The following is a 22,823-nucleotide window of genomic DNA, read 5'->3' as shown; positions in this document are numbered from 1 at the left end:
AGATCCTGTTTACCAATAAGTTCACATTCACAGAATCAGGGTTAGGATTTGAATGTGTCTTTTGGGGGTGGGGGGACCGAATTCAATCCATAATAATGGTGATGAGAATTTTAAACAGGAAAATTAAGGGTATGTGTGAGCTTCTTTTTATTGTATTTGTTTGTATATGTATGTACTTACCTATTTTAGCTAATTGGACATGGAAACATTTTTAAGTGAAAATGAAAACAAATTGTATTTAGATATGTGGGATTCAGATATATACAATCTTTGCTAAATATTTCTTCTAATTTTAATATATAGCCTTTCAAGTATATGTTGTTAGACTGAAGATAGTCACAAGATGTAAATAAACTTTTCAGGAATTTTTTGTGAGGGATTGTTTGGTGATGTACTTTAATCTTATTTCTTGAAATTTCAGTTGCACTGCACTTTTCTTTAGCTTTTTCAGTCACTAGAACTTTGATTTTTCTTATAGGGGCTTTTATTATGATAATACTAATCATAAAGGCTTTGATTCCTGCTTTTATTTCTTAAAAAGTGAAGTTTCAGTGAAAGTAATAAATATGTTAGGAAGCTATCTTAAAGCTTTTGATTCTAGAAGGACTGATTTTGTGAGAGAGAAAAAAATTAACAGGGTGTGGAGGGCTTGGGGCAGGTCATATATTTGCTATGGTTAATATTCTAAGCTGTTTATTGGCTTCCTATATTTAGATTTTTATATAAGAGCAGTGACAAATAGATTCTATTATATGATTGATCAGAGCATGTAGCATGTCTTTGTCTTGTCTTAAAACAATTTCAGTTTTCTTTTGTTCTTTAATTTATAACTCTTTTTTTCCCCCCTTCCCCTCCTAGGAGAACTGTGTTTATGAAACTGTAGTTCTGCCTTTGGATGAGAGGGCATTTGAGAAGACTTTAACACCAATCATCCAGGAATATTTTGAGCATGGAGATACTAATGAAGTTGCGGTAGGTTTAAAGTTTCAAATATAATTTATTTAATGTAGGAGAGGAAATATGTATCAACTATTATAAAGTTAAATATCAATGTCTAGAATGTCCTTGGATTGCTAAGTATTTTCTTGTGTACAAATGAATTTGTAATTTAGAAAAATAGAGTAAAATCATGTTAATTTAGACCAGTTTTTCTTACATTTTTGGGATCATAGCCTCTTTTGAGGTCGACAGGAGCTATGTGCTGTCTTCTTCCCTGAAAAATGACACAACACACTATTTTAAAACAATTTCAGAGCATTTAAGGACCTTCTGATACCTCCTCAGGGACCTCAGCTAAGGATACCTGATTTAGTTTCATTTATGGCATTCCTTTCAATGATCAGGATTAGGATAAAATTTATCTTTGTGCTCTCTTCCCTTGAGAAAAAAAAGAGGAACACAAGTATAAATATTTGAGAAAAAGAATGTATACAGAAACCAAAAGAAAAAACTTTGCATCTTTTTGGAGCATAGCTTGTATGGGAATATTACTATGCTAATTGTGAATAATTTGTAAATTAAATCTAGAAGGCTGAAATAAAATTATTGGTCTAGTTAGGACTATTGGAGGTAATAAAATTGTGATAAAATGAAAGTAATAAAATTGTAGCTTTTATTACGATTTAGAAGAGTTTTATTGCTTAGAGTCTTATAATTCAGAGAGGACTTTCTTGATTTGTCTGATATAGTGAGATTTGATATATTTGGACTTGAAGGATTTGAATATAAAACAGATATTTGTTAGGAATTTGTAATAGGTGATTCTTGCCCTTATGAAGCTCAGTTTAGTGAGGGAAATAGTATATGAGCAGATTATTAAGATAAAATATGAACCATTCTGTTATAGAGAGGTAGAGTTTAACACAGTCCTGTGAGAGGAGGAACTGCTGTTAATATGTAACTGAATGGTGCTATGAGCTGAGAGCTGTGGAAGCATAAAATTGAGAGTAATAGTAGAAGTGTACTGAGCCATCTGAAGGATGCTTAGGAATTTGCCAGGTTAAGGTGGATGAAGTGGGTTTTCCTAGCAGGAGGAGTAGCATGTTTAAAGACAATGAGTTAGTTGTTGAAGGGCAATCTGAGAAGATGAAATGGAGTGGGAAGAGACTACTACTAACAAGGACACAAGTTTAGGTGGCTGTGAAAATAGATCTGGCACCTTCTTAGTGGTATACTATGATTTAAAGATCCTGAGAAAACTGAGTAAAGATGAAGGCACTCTAAGTTACTGAGTTAGAACTTAGACTCTCAGATCAGACTGCCTGTATTCCATCTCTAGCTCAGCCACTCCAGCTGTGTGCCCTCAGCAAATTTCTTAATTTTTCTGTGTTTTGGGTATGATGGATATGATAATAGTACCTCCCTCAAAGGTACTGTGTGAAAAAGATTATTTGAGAATGAGATAATATAAATGAACTAATGTTTAGTACATTATAAGTAGTCAACAAATATTAGCTGCTGCTATTACTATTTTTACTAGAAACCAGTTTGTCTTTATCCTAGCACTTAAAACAATGATCCTACTTTAAAAATAGTTTAAGATTTTATTTTAAACTTGATACGAAAGTATAAAGTTATGTCTTGTTTATTTGAAGAGAAAGCAGTGCAGAAAAGTAGAGTGGAAATAGCCTATAATAGAAAATGAATCTCTCTACAAATGCTCATGAAATAATATTTCTAAAGATAATATGTTGAAAGACAGAGGGTTAGTATTGACTCCTAACAGCAAACTTAGCAGTGTTACGTAGTTTTAATGAACCATTTAAGTGTAATTCACATTTTTTAGTTTATTGATATTGTCAGTTAAAGCTTGACAAGTTTGATCAGCTTACAGGCAGAAAAAGATGTATTTATCCTACTCATGAAATATGACTGCTTTGGTAGTTATTTCTGAAGTGGGTAAGGCTATGTGGATGAGAGTTTGATTTTTTTTAATTAAAATTTTATAGACTGATAGGCAATGACATACATTTTTTTTCCCTTAAAATAGGAAATGCTAAGAGATTTAAATCTTGGTGAAATGAAAAGTGGAGTACCAGTGTTGGCAGTGTCCTTGGCATTGGAAGGGAAGGCTAGTCATAGAGAAATGACATCTAAGCTTCTTTCTGACCTTTGTGGGACAGTAATGAGCACAAATGATGTAGAAAAATCATTTGATAAATTGTTGAAAGATCTACCTGAATTAGCACTGGATACCCCTAGAGCACCACAGGTTTGTATGATTTTTTTGTTGTTGTTCATTCTCTCCCCCCTACACTTCCAATTATAGATATAATACATGTTCCTAGGGAATTTTAGAAGGTGGAAGGGGAAAAAATGGCCCTGATTTTCCTACCACACAAAAATAGCCTTCTAACATTTTAGTGGATTTCTTCCTAGCTGCTCTTTTTTTTTTGTTTGTTTTAAACATTTTTCATCATAGTATGAATTCAATTTTATATGCTACTTTTCTGCTTACGCTTTGAATAATTTTAGGTCATATATTTTTGCTTTCTGTGTGTTCTATATTGTATGTTGTATACAGTTAAGCTGTTTTATGAACTAGGATTTAAAAACAAAACGTAGATTCTTATAGTTGGATTGAATTTGCTCTACTAATATTTACTATAAAAATAACTACATAGGACTATTCCCTTTTGCACTTTTGGGGAGAAATAAATTAGAAAATTTATGAGTTACACTTCTGTTAGATTCTATCCTCAAATCCTTATATTTTTATTAGAGGTTAATACATGCTGTACTACTATATGTATTATATGACTTTCTGGTTTGAAAGTGAAAATGTGTGAAATTGTTGCTTTTGCATTGATTAAAATTTTTAATCAAGGTTGGAGCGCTTTACTTAAACATTAATTTGGAAATAGACTACAAATAGGCCAATTCCTAAATGCTGTTTTTATTTTACTTTGCTGTGACAGACAATAGTCTGTGTAAGATTTTTAGCTATGATTAAAACATGGACTTTTTTTCTCTCTTTATAGCAATCAGCATACTTAAAAAAATGATTATGTAAATTCATTGTTCATTATAGAATTTTTTAAAAATAAGGAACATTCAAAAGGAAGCAGTTGGCAAAAATAACCACTGTTAACATTTTGGTGTAAAGCCTTCCATTCTGCTTTCTATGGATATATCTAAATGTGTGGTTTATATATGTACTATTTTACAAGCTTGATTTTTCTCACTTCATAAAAGATGGTGAACATCTTTCCCTATGGCCATATACTATGTCATCTTTTATATATATTGTTTAGCCACATCTTTATTGTTGAACACTAAAGTTAAATCTAACTTTTATAATAAATAATGCTGTGAATGTACTTTCAGGTAAATATTTCTATACAACATTTTCCTCCATAAGATAAAGTCCTTTAATCAATGTTTTGAGAAAACTATTTTTGTTCATACACTATATGTATCAGGCAGTGTCCAAGTATCAGGGATTCATTAGTGAGCAGAACAGACATGGCTCCCACTCTAATGGCCCTTACAATCTTAACTTGAAGTTTAAGATGTAGAATTATGTGTCAGGCATAATTGGTTGGTGCTAGGTAGATGTTTGTTGAATATCTCAACATGTCTTTTAGGTATTGGCTATGCAGTTTAACCAGTTCTCATAATTTATGTATCTGGAAATTGTGTCCTCTAAAAGTTTATTTTAGACTTTTTATTTAGCCCTTTTTTCTTATTATAGTTGGTGGGCCAGTTTATTGCCAGAGCTGTTGGAGATGGAATTTTATGTAATACCTATATTGATAGTTACAAAGGAACTGTAGATTGTGTACAGGCTAGGTAAGTAAATTAATTTTCCTACTTAGAATTTCAAAATGAGGGGAAATTCTACAGAATTCTCTTGAAATGGCACTTGCATAACCCAGATACTGTGGACATAATTTTTCAGTTGTCTGTATTCTCTACTGCTAAAATGAAATTGAGTGACTGTGGCATGAGGTAGTTGGAAGAGGACAGTATGACAATGTGGAAGTCCTGGCTTCTAGCTAAACCATTAACTACTTCCATGTCAAAGCCACTCTTCTCTAGTCCTCAGTTTCTTATTTATAAAATGAAAGGATTGGCTTAGAGTATTCTTTATGGTCCCTTCCAGTTCTAACATTCTGTAATTATTTAATATACCAATAAGATGGATAATTTTAACAAAAGAGCCCTATTTGCAGTTTTATTTTGTATTTATCTACTGTAGAACTCTTTTCTTAATCAGGAAACAGTGTCTTTTTCACTTTTGTTCTTAGGCTCAATTAATTGTAAGGTAGATGTGGTGTTTGACAGTTAGGCTACATAATTTTTTCAGAACTTCCTGGACACTTAGATTTGGATTTAGCGATGTCTTAGGTTCTCTCAGGCCTAGATACTAATTTAATTTTCTAGGGCTATTTCAGGTCATAGTGGAATGGTCTCCCTAGATGGGAAGGCATAGAGTAGGTAAAATTGTATGTGAAATGTCCTTTCTCAATGTAAATCAGTTACTTTGTAGTATCTTTTGATTTTTGTTGACTGGAAAATGGAAGAAATATTAGCATGAGAAAATTAACAAAAGAATGAACTTTTTTTCTCAACTGTTTATTTATGTTTGTTACAATTAATGAAATTACTTTCATTAATTGTAACAAATATACCACACCAAATGCAAGGTGTAAATAATAGGGTAGTATATGGGAATCCTGTATTTTATGTATGATTGTTCTGTAAACCCACAACTTCTCTAATAACAATTAAAAAATAGTTTTTAAAAAAGAGTTTTGAATTTTATGTTGTTCTTATGTTATCTAAAAGCTTTTTAGCATATATGGGATTTTATAAACTTCATACTTTGGTAAACCTCAAGCATGTTAAAGTGTCAGCATTTGATCTACATTTTTTTCCCCCCTTGGTAGAGCTGCTTTGGACAAGGCTACTGTGCTCCTGAGTATGTCTAAGGGTGGAAAGCGTAAAGACAGTGTATGGGGCTCTGGAGGTGGGCAGCAGTCTGTTAATCACCTTGTCAAAGAGGTATCTATGCTTACTAGTTTGTATTTTTGTGTACAGAAGTTAAGTTCAGTCTTATAGTTGCAAATGGAAATTTTGAATGATCCTTTTATATTTGATTTATACCCTTTTACTATAAATTATACAATATTCATATGCTTCTTATTAAATATTTACTGTTTCCCCAACTTGAAAGTGAAACTGTGTTAATAAAAGAAGGCTTAAATAAAAGATAGCTATGTATGAACTTCAAAGGAATGCCTGGTCTTTTTTTCTCATACTGGTTTTTAAAATTTTTCAAATATTATTGAAATAAGATGTTCTATTTTTGTAGTTATTCGATTTTCTGTATTAGCAATTTGAAATTATATTGTCTCATCATAAGAATTAGGCATACTAGAGTAGGTTAGATTGGTGGATTTTTGTAAGGTGGATTCACTAGTGGTGTGCAAGTTTTCGAAGAAAAATTAATTGATTTGTTGCATTAAAATGCCAGATATATTCGCTATGGATTTTTCTGTCTGTAATGTAATATTCTATAACAGGAAACTGAAAGAAGTTGTTTAATCTTATTTGCAAATCTTTAAGTAAAGGAATGTAATTAGAAGATTTATAGTTTTTGTGCTTCTGGTTTTTGAGTATAATCTTTTCATGTGACTATACTTTCGACTTTTAATAAGTCTTTTAATGATGATTACACCTAGTATGAGTTGTAAAGAGCTTAAAATACAGAGTTTGACCATTTTTGCTTCTATGTGTTAGGATAGTGAGTCAGTGTTTGCAATGTCATGATTGTAATATCTGATTTTTTTAAATTCTAAAGAATTATTTTAAAAACTGAGGTATGAAAATGTCAAGATGCCAGGAGTGTTAGGCAAGAAAAAAAATGCATCTGAGTGGGAAAGGAAGAACTAAAACTACTTCTAGTCACCGATGACATGATCTTGTATTTAGAAAATTGTAAGGAATCCACCGAAAACCATAACTAGTAAACAGGTTCAGCAACATTGCAGGATATAAGATCAGTGTACAAAATCAATTCTATTTCTGTACACTAGCAATGAATCATTTGAAAATAAAATTAAGGAAATGATTCCATTTCCTGTAGTATCAAAGAGAATAAAATACTTAGGAATAAATTTAATGAAATTTAAAGTCTTGTGCACTCAAACCTTTACAAGTCTTATACACTAAAAACTGCAAACTTTGAAGGAAATTAAGGACCTAAGTAAATGGAAAGATATCACATGTTTATGAAATGGAAGGCTTCATATTGTTAAGATGACAGTACTCCTCAATGTTAATATTTTGAGGAACTACCAAACTGCTTTATGGTGTATGAATTATATCTCAATAAAAAATGGACAAAATAAAAATTGAAATGAAACTACCAATGTATGAGTTTGAGTTGGCATTATTTGGATGTTCATTTACCTTTACATGGAAGGATGGGTTGGAGACTTTTAGAAATGTGTATATATGTGTTTGTAATTTATCATTCTCAAAAATACATGGAACTCATGGGAAACATTTAAAATAGTTTCTTAAGCTATGTAACAAATGTTAAAACTAATAAATAATGTAATTTTAATAATTTTAATAATAAATATAATATGTGAAAACTATTGAAATGCCGTACTTTTTTAAAGCATGATAATAGGAATTATTCATCAGAATGTATTCTAGTGACCACATTTTTACTTTATCTTTTATGAAAATATATTGTATAATTTGGAAGTAGAGGATACTTAAATGAAATTCTTTTATTCAGTTAGCCATCATTCATTGAGTGCCTTCTCGGTGCAAAGGTGATTTTAATAGGTATAGAGAATATTCCTAGTTGAAGTTCCTGTGCTGAAAAACGTTCCTACTTGTTCTCTGGAGCGATAAATGTTATTGTTTGAGTTTGAATAGGAGACTTGCTCCTTTAGCTACAAATTGAAGTTGGCTGAATTATTGATGAACTTTTAAGATACTGGGTTTCAAATTCTCAGTCTTAGATTAAATAACAAACTATATAGAAATCTTTTGTCTTGGTTAGTAAAGCCCTATTATCATCTCTAATTTTTGACTCCCCGTGCATTATTATTAAGGTATTCCTCATAGAAGTGAAAGATTTTGTATTATTTTAAAATTTTATTTTGAGACTTTCAGTTAGTGCCCTCTAGTGGTGTTTAAAATACTTTTTTTTTTGAATGAGCACTGAAATACTATCACAACCTAGGCCATGTAAACCATAAACCTACTCATAGATCTCAGTGATTATTAAGACATACTGAAGCACTGCATTTTCTTCACAATTATGAACCGTATAAGTGTTGGGAACTTACTTTTAATTATGAAAAATATCCATTATGATAGTGCCATACCAAGTTTGTATGTTTCTAGATAGCTGTTTCTAATTGTGGCCACACAATTGCCAGGGAAAGTGTAATTGGGTCCCTCTCGGGACTTTTTCCCTAGCCTGTGTCTGCAGAGGGCGCCCTTTTTATGGGGTTCCTGTTGGGGTGTTCTGGGACCTGCTTCTTCATGATATGGTATATTGGGATAAGAGTAAATAATCCCTTAGGCAAAAAAAACAATTTTTTCCCCCTCCTTTTCAATTAAAAAACAATTTAACAATCAGGAATTCTAACACATCTCAATTTTAAAATCTGATAGATCGATATGCTGCTGAAAGAGTATTTACTCTCTGGAGACATATCTGAAGCTGAACATTGCCTTAAGGAACTGGAAGTACCTCATTTTCACCATGAGCTTGTCTATGAAGTAAGAGTACCTTGACATTCTAAAGATAATTGTGTTTCTTTTTGCACTACAGTGACTTAATGCTTCTTTACCATCTCTTTTTTTTTTTTAAGATAATTTTGTTAAGAGAGAAAGTTTTTAAATTTTTATGGTTATAGTTACATATTACAGAAAAGGGATCTAAGACAATTTAGGAGCAGTTTCTTTCTTATATGAAGTAGTGACCAAAAAATTCATTCATTCATTCAACTTTTAGGCTATTATACTGGTTTTAGAGTCAACTGGAGAAAGTACCTTTAAACTGATTTTGGATTTATTAAAATCTCTTTGGACATCTTCTACCATTACCATAGACCAAATGAAAAGAGTAAGTAAAACATTATTTTGAACAATTTTTAGGCTTATACTTTAAGATTGAATAAAGATTATGAGTTATCAATGAAACTTTCTTTTAGATGTGTTTAATAGTAGTATGCATATGGGTTTGTTGGGGGGAGGTGTATGTTTAAACCTCTTGCAACCATTTTTTGGAAAGTAACACTTCAGTTTTTTCTCTATTTTTATGAATGTGTTATGTGGTCTTCCTCAAAGGTTCTACTTCTGAGATACGATAATTTGTATTTTATATCTAGGGAGAAACTTAACCTTTAATAAGTTACATTATAAGGGATTTAATTTTCCTATTTAAAATTGTATGCACTGTTGAAAATATTGGTGAGATTCTTGCCTTTTATATTTGAAAAAAGGTAGTAAATGTATGTGGATAAGTAGGTGGGGAAGAAATGTTTATATGATGCTCTCTAACTAATATCAAATATCCATTGTCTCATGTCTCCCTGAATTTCTTTTGAAAGAACAGTTTTAAGGAAAATACTCTGGAACAGATGTACTTATTTTCTCTGCTTTTAGGTTCAAATATGACTTCAGTCTAACCATATGAACATTTGGCCCTTAATACAGAATGATGACATGTAGTGATGGATTGTTTTTATGCTGTTGTGTATTTTATATGGGCTAACAATTATGTATACAATTTCATTGTTTTAGGGTTATGAAAGAATTTACAGTGAAATTCCGGACATTAATCTGGATGTCCCACATTCATACTCTATGCTTGAGCGATTTGTTGAAGAATGTTTTCAGGCTGGAATAATTTCCAAACAACTCAGAGATCTTTGTCCTTCAAGGTACTTTACTGCTTTTTCAACATAAACACCAGATGAGGTGGCTTGGTGAGGCTAAACTAAGATATTTTTCTATTATTCAAGCTCTGTCAGAAAAGTAATAGTATCTTCCCTGAAATCAGTGAAGAGTGAGAATCATCTATTTTGAGTTTATGGGGAAACAAGTGCAAAGCTTATGCTGTCCTCTTGTAGAACTATACAGGATTACCTCATGAAGTCCCAGTTCACCGAAAGGAAACTAATGTGGAGCAATTCTGTGTACAAGACTCTGTTTCCATTCTTAGTAGTTTTATTTCAGAATAGGTATTACCAACAATAAAAAGAGAAAACTGAGGATTAGAGAGGTGTAATGTACATTTTGTGAGGTGACACAGCTAATAAAAGGTAAAGGCCAACTATGACTAGACGTTTTCTGGCTTCAAAGATTTAGGCTCTTTCCTGTTTTCTGTGTGACTTCCCTTGCCTCTTCATTGGATGGAGAATTGGGACTAATTGGATCTTATCTCACAAGAAAGTGTGTGTGTATTATTCTTTGGAGGTATTATATTTGTGATACTACAGTCTTAACTCTTCAGGAGCTGGTTAATTTTTTTGTCTGTTAAAATAACCTTGTAATAGCTATAAAAGTTTTATGTAGATCTTAAGTTTTTATAAGATTTGTCTGAAAAAATTTCTAAGCTTTGAGTATTTTTGAGAGCATTTTAAGAATTAAATCTCAGAAAAATACTTCCTAGTAGGATCCTTCGCTCTAGAAAGTTTAGAAGCCATTAAGAGAGAAGGGGGAAAAATGGTAAAAGATGAGCTAATGACTTTGATAGAAGTATTGGGAAATGTAGACCTCTACGTGGAGAGAGCATCATTTGTGTTCTCATGTGCCCAGTTGTATACACATCTGTAAAAACTGGCAACTTTGGCACAGCTTTTTGCTAACTACTGTCTCCTTCCCCATCTCAGTCTCCTAATATATATAGTTTGAAGTCTTTATATTTAAGAAAACGTAGCTGGTTTCCACTTGACTTTACGAAGTATGAAAAGGAATCAGCCACCCTGGCACTGGCCTTTTAAAAGTTTATCAGCCTCTGGACCTTGAGAGGCCCCAAAGAGGAGAGAGGAGAAGGGAATAGTGTCCCTGAGAGACAACTGGAGGTCTGAGGATTGGGAGAGTGGAGGGAGGCCCAGCTCAACTGGCAGTCCTCCTTCTGGGAATTCAGACCCCAGGGGCTGGAATTCAGATTCCAGCTTCAGTCAGCCACGCCCCTGACAGGCTCAGAGTCACCAGGAGAACTAAAGGCTCCATACCTCCTTACACTGGTGGGGGAGCTGCGGGCTGGCCAGCGCCACCTGCTGGACAGGAGAGGAAAAGCACCAATTCTAAAGGCCTCATAGGAGGGTCTCATTCTCAGGAAAACTCCATACCCTCCCAATGAGACCTGGGCCTCACTAGACTGGGAAAATCTGACTAGGGTCGACCATATCCAAGGAGACCCACTCACAAAAAGGTTACATAGAGGCAGAGCAAGAAACAGAAAAAACAAGAGGGGAAAAATTGTGATCAACTAAATAGAACCTAAGTTAGAGGTCTAGAATAAGTTGAACTGAATAACAGAGGCCAGAGAACAAAGCCAACCAACAAGAAAACCACTAGGTAAAAGACAGAAAACAAGCTCCAAAATAAACTAATCAAGAGAATCAGATGCCTAGACAACTTAAGATAACAAGCCATACCAGGAAACACGAAAACATGGACCAGCCAAAGGAACAAACTAATAGCTCAGCTGAGACACAGGAGTGGAGGCAACTAATGCTAAATAAATTTGATGAAATGAAGGAAGATATAGCAAAAGAGCTGAAGGATATAAAGAAGACACTGGCTGACCATAAAGAAGAATTCATAAACTTAAAAAAACAGATGGCAGAACTCATGGGAATGAAGGCCACAATGGAGGAGATGAAAAACACAATGGAGGGACACAACAGTAGATTTGAACAGGCAGAAGAAAGGATCAGTGAACTGGAAGACAGGTCATTCGAATTCATACACACAAAAGAACAGCTGGTGAAAAAAATGGAAAAATATGAGCAGGGTCTTAGGGAGCTGAGTGACAACATGAAACGCACAAATATACGTGTTATGGGTATCCCAGAAGGAGAAGAGAAGGGAAAAGGGGCAGAAAGAGTAATAGAAGATATATTCACTGAAAATTTCCCAACTCTTATAAAAGACAGAAAATTAGAGATTCAAGAAGTACAACGTACCCCAAATAGAATAGATCCCAATAGACCTACTCCAAGACACTTACTGGTCAGATTGTCCAATGTCAAAGACAAAGAGAGGATTCTGAAAGCAGCAAGAGAAAAGCAATCCATCACATACAAGGGAAAGTCAATAAGACTATGTACAGATTTCTCTGCAGAAACCATGGAGGCAAGAAGACAGTGGCATGATATATTTAAGATACTGAAAGAGAAAAACTGCCAACCAAGAATTCTATATCCAGCAAAACTTTCCTTCAAAAATGAGGGAGAGATTAAAACATTTTCAGACAAACAGACACTGAGAGAGTTTGTGAATAAGAGACCAGCACTACAAGAAATACTAAAGGGAGTGCTACAGGCTGATAGGAAAAGACAGGAGAGAGAGAGTTGGAGAAGAGTACAGAAATGAAGATTATCAGGAAAGGTAAAAAGAGAGGAAAAAATAAGATATGACATATAAATTCCAAAAAACAAAATGGTAGTGGAAAGTACTGCCCTTACAGTAATAACACTAAATGTAAATGGATTAAACTCCCCAATAAAAAGACACAGACTGGCAGAATGGATTAAAAAACAGGACCCATCTATATGCTGTCTACAAGAAACTCACTTTAGACACAAGGACAAACATAGACTGAAAGTGAAAGGTTGGAAAAAGATATTTCATGCAAACAACAACCAGAAAAAAGCGGGAGTAGCTATATTAATATCAGACAAGTTAGACTTCAAAAGTGAAACAATTAAAAGAGACAAAGAAGGACACTATATATTAATAAAAGGGTCAATTCATCAAGAAAACATAACAGTCATAAATATTTATGCACCAAACCAGAATGCCCCAAAATTCATGAGGCAAACACTGCGATCACTGAAAGGAGAAATAGATACCTCTACAATAATAGTTGGAGACTTCAATACACCACTCTCATCAATGGATAGAACATCTAGACAGAGGATCACTAAAGAAACAGAGATGTTGAATTGTATGATAAATGAACTAGACTTGACAGACATTTATAGAACAGTACACCCAACAACAGCAGGATACACTTTTTTCTCAAGTGCTCATGGAACATTCTCTAGGATAGACCACATGTTGGGTCACAAAGCAAGTCTCAACAAATTTAAAAATATTGATATTATACAAAACACTTTCTCAGACCACAATGGAATGAAGTTGGAAATAAATAAAAGGCAGAAGGTCATAAAATTCACAAACATATGGAGGCTAAACAACACCCTCTTAGAAAACCAGTGGGTAAAGGAAGAAATTACAAGAGAAATTAGTAAATACCTCGAGGCAAATGACAATGAAAACACAACTTATCAAAACTTATGGGATGCAGCAAAGGCAGTGCTGAGAGGGAAATTTATTGCCCTAAATGCCTATATTAAAAGAGAAGAGAGAGCAAAAATTGAAGAGTTAACTGCTCACCTGGAGGAATTAGAGAAAGAACAGCAAACTAAACCCAAAGCAAGCAGAAGGGAAGAAATAACAAAGATTAGAGCAGAAATAAATGCAATTGAGAACAGGAAAACAATAGAGAGAATCAACAAAACCAGAAGTTGGTTCTTTGAGAAAATCAATAAAATCGATGGACCACTGGCTAGGCTAACAAAAAAAAAGAGAGAGCAGATGCAAATAAATGCAATCAGAAATGGTAAAGGAAATATAACTACCGACCCTGCAGAAATTAAGGAGATAATGAGAAGATACTATGAGCAACTATATGCTAATAAACTAGACAACTTAGATGAAATGGACAACTTCCTAGAAAAGCATAAACAACCAACATTAACTCAAGAAGAAATAGATGACCTCAACAAACCAATCACAAGTAAAGAGATTGAGTCAGTCATCAAAAAGCTCCCAAAAAGGAAAAGCCCAGGACCAGATGGTTTCACATGTGAATTCTATCAAGCATTCAAGAACGAATTAGTACCAATCCTGCTCAATCTCTTTAAAAAAATTGAAGAAGAGGGAAAGCTACCTAACTCTTTCTATGAAGCCAACATCACCCTAATACCAAAACCAGGCAAAGATACTACAAAAAAAGAAAATTATAGACCAATTTCTTTAATGAATATAGATGCAAAAATCCTCAACAAAATACTCGCAAATCGAATCCAGCAGCACATTAAAAGAATTATACACCACGACCAGGTGGGATTTATTCCAGGTATGCAAGGCTGGTTCAACACAAGAAAATCAATTAATGTAATACACCACATCAATAAATCAAAGCAGAAGAACCACATGATCATCTCGATTGATGCAGAAAAGGCATTTGACAAAATTCAACATCCTTTCCTGATGAAAACACTTCAAAGGATAGGAATAGAAGGGAACTTTTTCAACATGATAAAGGCAATATATGAAAAACCCACAGCTAACATCACACTCAATGGGGAGAGACTGAAAGCTTTTCCTCTAAGAACAGGAACAAGACAGGGATGCCCACTATCACCATTGCTATTCAACATTGTGCTGGAAGTTCTAGCTAGAGCAATTAGGCAAGAAAAAGAAATAAAAGGCATCCAAATTGGAGAGGAAGAAGTAAAACTTTCACTATTTGCAGATGACATGATTCTATATGTAGGAAATCCGGAAAAATCTACAGCAAAGCTACTACAACTAGTCAATGAATACAGCAAAGTAGCAGGCTACAAGATCAACACGCAAAAATCTGTAGTGTTCCTATACACAAGTAATGTGCAACAAGAGGAGGAAATCAAGAAAAAAATCCCATTTACAATAGCAACCAAAAGAATCAAGTATTTAGGAATAAACTTAACCAAGGACACAAAAGACCTTTACATCGAAAACTATAAGAAACTGCTAAAAGAAATTGAACAAGACCTGAAAAAATGGAAGAACATACCATGTTCATGGATTGGAAGACTAAATATAGTTAAGATGGCAATTTTACCTAAACTGATTTACAGATTCAATGCAATACCAATTCAAATCCCAACAACTTACTTTACAGAAATAGAAAAACCAATAACTAAATTTATTTGGAAGGGTAAGGTGCCCCGAATAGCCAAAAATGTCTTGAGAAAGAGGAATGAAGTGGGAGGTCTCACACTACCTGACTTTGAAGCATATTACAAAGCTACAGTGCTCAAAACAGCATGGTACTGGCATAAGGACAGATATACTGATCAATGGAATCGAATTGAGTGTTCAGAAGTAGACCCTCACATCTATGGACAACTGATCTTTGATAAGGCAGTGAAGCCAAAGCAACTGGGAAAGAGCAGCCTGTTCAATAAATGGTGTTTGGAGAACTGGATATCCATTTCCAAAAGAATGAAAGAGGATGTCCATCTCACACCTTATTCCAAAATTAACTCAAAGTGGATCAAAGACCTAAACATTAGCACCAAGACCATAAAACTCTTAGAAGAAAATGTAGGGCAGTATCTTAGAGATCTTGTGAAAGGAGGTGGTTTCTTAGACCTCACACCCAAGGCACGAGCAACCAAAGAACAAATAGACAAATGGGATCTCAAAATTAAACACTTTTGTACATCAAAGGACTTTGTCAGAAAAGTCAAAAGGCAACCTACACAATGGGAGATGATATTTGGAAACCACATATCAGATAAGGGTTTAATATCCCGAATATATAAAGCAATCCTGCATCTCAATAACAGAAAGACAAACAATCCAATTAAAAAATGGGCAAAAGACATGAACAGACATTTTTCTGAAGAGGAAATACAAATGGCTCAAAAGCATATGAAAAAATGCTCAACTTCACTGGCTATTAAGGAAATGGAAATCAAAACCACAATGAGATATCATCTCACACCTACCAGAATGGCCATTATCCAAAAAACAGAAAATGACAAGTGCTGGAGAGGATGTGGAGAAAGAGGTACACTTATTCATTGTTGGTGGGAATGTAGAATGGTGCAACCACTCTGGAAGACAGTATGGAGGTTCCTCAGGAAGCTAAATATAGATTTGCCATATGACCCAGCTATTCCATTGCTGGGTATATACTCAGAGGAACTGAAACTTAAGACACAGACAGACATTTGTAGACCAATGTTTATTGCAGCATTATTCACAATTGCCAAGAGATGGAAACAGCCCAAATGTCCATCAAAGGACGAGTGGATAAACAAACTGTGGTATATACACATGATGGAATATTATGCAGCTGTAAGACAAAACAAAGACATGGATCATGTAATAATGTGGCTGAACCTTGAGGACATTATGTTGAGTGAAGTTAGCCAGAAACAAAAGGACAGATTCTGTATGGTCTCACTAATATGAACAGATATTAATGAACAAACTTTGGGAGTTAAAAGCTGACAAACAGGCGACCAGGAGATAGAAAGAGGGCAGAGATCAGCCATTTGATGCTGAAGGACTACAGAATGTTTAGGATTGATCGCATAGATCCAGAAATAGATAGCATAATGCTGTGTGATGGTAGCACGGTATTGTAAGTACACTGAACAAAGATGTCTGTGAGTAAAGCTGAAAGAGGTGGGATAGGAGAATGTATGACACCAGAGGTAACGATAGATGATAAAGACTGGGACTGTATAACGTGGCAAAAACTGGAGTGGCCAATGACTGTTACTAAATATACAAATATAAAAATGTTTTTGCATGTGGGAAAGCAAATGAATGTCAACCATGTAGAAATTTGAAAAAGGGATGGTATTCAGGAAAAAACATAATCAAAGCAAACTGGAGTCTATGGTCAACAGTAACATTGTAATATACCTCCATTAAATGTAACAAAGGCAATATGCCATTGCTAAATGTATATGAGAAAGGGATATAGGGGAGTAATATGGGATTCTTGGTAGTGGTGTTATTTGCTGTCCTTAGTAGTATATTGTATTGTATGACATGTTATTTTTCTTTTTAACATTTTTTCTTATTGCTAAAAAAAAAAAACAAAAAAAAAAAAACAATTTTTCTTGTAGTAATCAATATGTTCAAATGCTGATTGTAGTGATAAATGTACAACTTAAAAAAAAAAAAGTTTATCAGCCTCTGTTCAAAAGTTTAACTGGTTATTTCTAATTGTGGCTTTACTATCAAGGGTCATGAGAAGGTATCAAAATGTTCTGTGTATTCCATGTAACTTTTGCTCTCTACTCTTTTGCTTATTCTGTTGAAGTGCATGTTTGTGTGTGAACTCACATGTCTTGTGCATGTTAGTCTGGGAGTAGAGTAAGGACTAATCCTGGCCAAGCTCTGTTTTCCGTTTACTGCTTTAGGCTGTCAACTGTTCCTCATGGGCTGTTGCTACTACTGTAGCTGGAGTGTGGTCATATTATAGAGCAGGGCTTCTTGAATTTGAAATAGGAGGAATCCCAAATTGGGGGATAGACTGGAATTAATTGGATTCTGATTAGTTTTTCTACTTTTGGGTTATGGCTTTTCTGCATTTGCGAAAAAAAATTTTTAAAATTGTTAAACATGCATACTTTGATAAAGTTCTATAGCTCCAGTTTGGGATTCCTATTTCAAATAGCTGTTTGTTTAATGTTAAACACTTAAAGGTATAGTAGGGAAGTAAATGCTCAAAGGAAGTAGAGGTTTGCTCATTGTTTTGAAAACAAAACCTTCCAAAACTTAGTTTAACCAGAAGACACCAAGTTTTTTTTGTTGTCCTTGATTGTAGTCACAGTTTGTATCTGTTTCATGTTTGTGTTTTTTTCATTACAGGGGCAGAAAGCGTTTTGTAAGTGAAGGAGATGGAGGTCGTCTTAAACCAGAGAGCTACTGAATATAAGAACTCTTGCAGTCTTAGATGTTATAAGATATATATCTGAATTGTAAGAGTTGTTAGCACAGTTTTTTCTTTCTTTCTTTTTTTTTTTTAGCACTTGTTTTGGGTACAAGGCATTTCTGAAATTTTGTAAACTTACATATAAGGGAAATTTTTTAATGAAGTTTTTTTTTTTCTTTCCCTTTTTTTTTTCTTTGAGGGTGTAAAGACTGAAAAGTAACCACTTCTTCAGTGGAATATTCTAATAAGCTACCTTTTGTAAGTGCCATGTTTATGACCTAATCATTCCAAGTTTTGCATTGATGTCTAACTGCCACTCCTTTCTTTCAAGGACAGTGTTTTCTTAGTAAAATCACTGGTTTATACAAAGCTTTATTTAGGGGGTAAAGTTAAGCTGCTAAAACCCCATGTTGGCTGCTGCTCTTGAAATACTGTGCTTTGGGAGTAAAAACGAAAGTTATTTCTTTGTCTTAAAGAATTTTAAGAAAATGAGTTAGTCATGAGACTTATTCATCTTCCAGGGAACATACTGATTGGTCTTAAAGACTAGACAGTTCAGTAAATGGTGGCTGGAACATCTATTTTTCTACAAAACGGGAAAAATGATCCTGATTTTAGAAGAATGTATGACAAAATAAAATATGTGAAGCAGTGTTGATTCTTTATTGGAAGTACATTTCTTTTGTTTTTTTTTTTTTTTTTAACTTTCCCTTCTGTTTTAAATCAACTGTATGAAAAAAAAGTTAAAAAGAAAACAAACATACAATAAAAGAACATTTCAAAGAGACCATAACAACGGAGTAAGAAAAAGACAACTAACCTAAGATAACTGCTTAACTTCCAACATGTTCCTACTTTACCCCAAGAAAGTTACCTAATATAGCAACATTTCTGTGAACTTGTTCCTACTATATCCATCAGAAATTAACAGACCATAGTCATTCCTGGGCATCCCCAGAATGTTAAATAGCTTATCTGTTCTTCTTGGATTATTGTTCCCCCTTCCTTAATTGCTCTCTATTGCTAGTTCCCCTACATTCTACATTATAAACCATTTGTTTTACATTTTTCAAAGTTCACATTAGTGGTAGCATATAATATTTCTCTTTTTGTGCCTGGCTTATTTCACTCAGCATTATGTCTTCAAGGTTCATCCATGTTGTCATATGTTTCACGAGATCGTTCCTTCTTACTGCCGTGTAGTATTCCATCGTGTGTATATACCACATTTTATTTATCCACTCATCTGTTGAAGGACATTTGAGTTGTTTCCATCTCTTGGCAATTGTGAATAATGCTGCTATGAACATTGACGTGCAGATACCTGTTCGTGTCACTGCTTTCCGATCTTCTAGGTATATACCGAGAAGTGCAATCGCTGGATCGAATGGTAACTTTATTTCTAGTTTTCTAAGGAACTGCCAGAATGAATTCCATAGTGGCTGAACCATTATACAGTCCCACCAACAATGAATAAGAGTTCCAATTTCTCCACATCCCCTCCAGCATTTGTAGTTTCCTGTTTGTTTAATGGCAGCCATTCTAATCGGTGTTAGATGGTATCTCATTGTGGTCTTAATTTGCATCTCTAATAGCTAGTGAAGCTGAACATTTTTTCATGTGTTTCTTGGCCATTTGTATTTCCTCTTCAGAGAACTGTCTTTTCATATCTTTTGCCGATTTTATAATTGGGTTGTCTGTACTATTGTCATTGAGTTGTAGGATTTCTTTATATATGCAAGATATCAGTCTTTGTCAGATACATGGTTTCCAAAAATTTTTTCCCATTGAGTTGGCTGCCTCTTTACCTTTTTGAGAAATTCCTTTGAGGTGCAGAAACTTCTAAGCTTGAGGAGTTCCCATTTGTCTATTTTCTCTTTTGTTGCTTGTGCTTTGGGTGTAAAGTCTAGGAAGTGGCTGCCTAATACAAGGTCTTGAAGATGTTTTCCTACATTATCTTCCAGGAGTTTTATGGTACTTTCTTTTATATTGAGATCTTTGGTCCATTTTGAGTTAATTTTTGTGTAGGGGGTGAGATAGGGGTCCTCTTTCATTCTTTTGGATATGGCTATCCAACTCTCCCAGCCCCATTTGTTGAAAAGACCATTATGACTCAGTTCAGTGACTTTGGGGGCCTTATCAAAGATCAGTCGGCCATAGCTCTGAGGGTCTATCTCTGAATTCTCAATTCGATTCCATTGATCTATATGTCCATCTTTGTGCCAGAACCATGCTGTTTTGGCAACTGTGGCTTTATAATAAGCTTCAAAGTCAGGGAGTGTAAGTCCTCCCACTTTGTTTTTCTTTTTTAGAGTGTCTTTAGCAATTCGAGGCATCTTCCCTTTCCAAATAAATTTGATAACTAGCTTTTCCAAGTCTGCAAAGTAGGTTGTTGGAATTTTGATTGGGATTGCATTGAATCTGCAGATGAGTTTGGGTAGAATTGACATCTTAATGACATTTAGCCTTCCTATCCATGAACATGGAATATTTTTCCATCTTTTAAGGTCCCCTTCTATTTCTTTTAGTAGAGTTATGTAGTTTTCTTTGTATAGGTCTTTTACATCTTTGGTTAAGTTTATTCCTAGGTACTTGATTTTTTTAGTTGCTATTGAAAATGGTATCTTTTTCTTGAGTGTCTCTTCAGTTTGTTCATTTCTAGCATATAGAAACATTACTGACTTATGTGCATTAATCTTGTATCCTGCTACTTTGCTAAATTTATTAGGTCTAGTAGCTGTATCATCGATTTCTCAGGGTTTTCCAGATATAAGATCATATCATCTGCAAACAATGACAGTTTTACTTCTTCTTTTCCAATTTGGATGCCTTTTATTTCTTTGTCTTGCCGGATTGCCCGGCTAGCACTTCCAGCACAATGTTGAATAACAGTGGTGACAGCGGGCATCCTTGTCTTGTTCCTGATCTTAGAGGGAAGGCTTTCAGTCTCTCACCGTTGAGTACTATGCTGGCTGTGGGTTTTTCATATATGCTCTTTTTCATGTTGAGGAAGTTTCCTTCAATTCCTACCTTTTGAAGTGTTTTTATCAAAAAGGGATGTTGGATTTTGTCAAATGCTTTTTCAGCATCTATTGAGATGATCAATTGATTTTTCCCTTTTGACTTGTTAATGTGTTGTAATACATTGATTGATTTTCTTATGTTGAACCATCCTTGCATGCCTGGAATGAACCCCACTTGGTCATGGTGTATGATTTTTTTAATGTGTCTTTGGATTCGATTTGCAAGTATTTTGTTGAGGATTTTTGCATCTATATTCATTAGGGAGATTGGCCGGTAGTTTTCCTTTTTTGTAGCATCTTTGCCTGGTTTTGGTATTAGATTGATGTTAGCCTCATAAAATGAGTTAGGTAGTGTTCCATTTTCTTCAATGTTTTGAAAGAGTTTGAGTAAGACTGGTGTCAGTTCTTTCTGGAAAGTTTGGTAGAATTCCCCTGTGAAGCCATCTGGCCCTGGGCATTTATTTGTGGGAAGATTTTTGATGACTGATTGGATCTCTTTGCTTGTGATGGGTTGGTTGAGGTCTTCTATTTCTTCTCTGGTCAGTCTAGGTTGTTCATATGTTTCCAGGAAATTGTCCATTTCCTCTACATTATCCAGTTTGTTGGCATACGGTTGTTCATAGTATCCTCTTATAATTTTTTTAATTTCTTCAGGATCTGCAGTTATGTCACCTTTTTCATTCATTATTTTGTTTATATGAGTCTTCTCTCTTTTTGATTTTGTCAGTCTAGCTAGGGGCTTGTCAATCTTGTTGATCTTCTCAAAGAACCAACTTTTGGTGATATTTATCCTCTCTTGTTTTGTTGTTCTCTCTGTCATTTATTTCTGCTTTAATCCTTGTTATTTCTTTTCTTCTACTTGGTTTAGGATTGGTTTGTTGTTCATTTTCTAGCTTCTTCAGTTGATCCATTAGTTCTTTGATTTTGGCTCTTTCTTCCTTTTTAATATATGCGTTTAGTGCTATAAATTTCCCCCTTAGCACTGCTTTTGCTGCATCCCGTAGGTTTTAGTATGTTGTGTTCTCATTTTCATTCGTCTCTATATATTTAGCAATTTCTCTTGCTATTTCTTCTTTAACCCACTGATTGTTTAGGAGTGTGTTGTTTAACCTCTAGGTATTTGTGAATTTTCTAAGTCTCTGATGGTTATTGACTTCTAATTGTATTCCATTGAGGTCAGAGAATGTGCTTTGAATAATTTCAATCTTTTTAAATTTATTGAGGCTTGTTTTATGTCCCAGCATATGATCTATTCTGGAGAAAGTTCCATGAGCACTAGAAAAGTATGTGTATCCTGGTCATTTGGGATGTAATGTCCTGTATATGTATGTTAAATCTAATTCATTTATCAGATTGTTTAGGTTTTCAATTTCCTTATTGGTCTTCTGTCTGGTTGATCTATCTATAGGAGAGAGTGATGTGTTGAAGTCTCCCACAATTATTGTGGAAACATCAATCGCTTCCTTTAGTTTTGCCAGTGTTTCTCTCATGTATTTTGTGGCACCTTGATTGGGTGCATAGACATTTATGATTGTTATTTCTTCTTGTTGAATTGCTCCTTTTATTAGTATGTAGTGGCCTTCTTTGTCTCTCAAAACATCCCTGCATTTGAAGTCTATTTTATCTGAGATTAATATTGCTACACCTGCTTTCTTTTGGCTGTAGCTTGCATGAAATATTTTTTTCCATCCTTTCACTTTCAGTTTCTTTGTGTCCCTGTGTCTAAGATGAGTCTCTTGTATGCAACATATTTATGGTTCATTTTTTTTGATCCATTCTGCGAATCTATATCTTTTAATTGGGGAGTTTAATCCATTTACATTCAATGTTATAACCGTGAAGGCATTTCTTGAATCAGCCAT

General features: G+C 34.2%; 1 protein-coding gene across 1 annotated transcript in view; it reads left to right on the top strand.

Annotated features, from left to right (window-relative positions):
- PDCD4 (programmed cell death 4) overlaps positions 1-18,603 on the top strand; it is a 32,182-nt gene extending 13,579 nt beyond the window's left edge. The window contains exons 5-12 of the mRNA XM_037804678.1: positions 859-972; positions 2,990-3,211; positions 4,694-4,791; positions 5,892-6,006; positions 8,644-8,751; positions 8,987-9,097; positions 9,778-9,917; positions 17,875-18,603. Coding sequence (XP_037660606.1) covers positions 859-972; positions 2,990-3,211; positions 4,694-4,791; positions 5,892-6,006; positions 8,644-8,751; positions 8,987-9,097; positions 9,778-9,917; positions 17,875-17,935 — 969 coding nt within the window. The 3' untranslated portion in view covers positions 17,936-18,603. The remainder of the gene's footprint in view (positions 1-858; positions 973-2,989; positions 3,212-4,693; positions 4,792-5,891; positions 6,007-8,643; positions 8,752-8,986; positions 9,098-9,777; positions 9,918-17,874) is intronic.
- The last annotated feature ends 4,220 nt before the right edge of the window (positions 18,604-22,823 follow it).

The sequence above is a fragment of the Choloepus didactylus genome, chromosome 15, assembly GCF_015220235.1.
Source record: "Choloepus didactylus isolate mChoDid1 chromosome 15, mChoDid1.pri, whole genome shotgun sequence".
NCBI lineage: Eukaryota > Metazoa > Chordata > Mammalia > Pilosa > Megalonychidae > Choloepus > Choloepus didactylus.
Note: the sequence above shows the minus strand (reverse complement) of the source record. Positions and strands in the feature narration are given on the sequence as shown.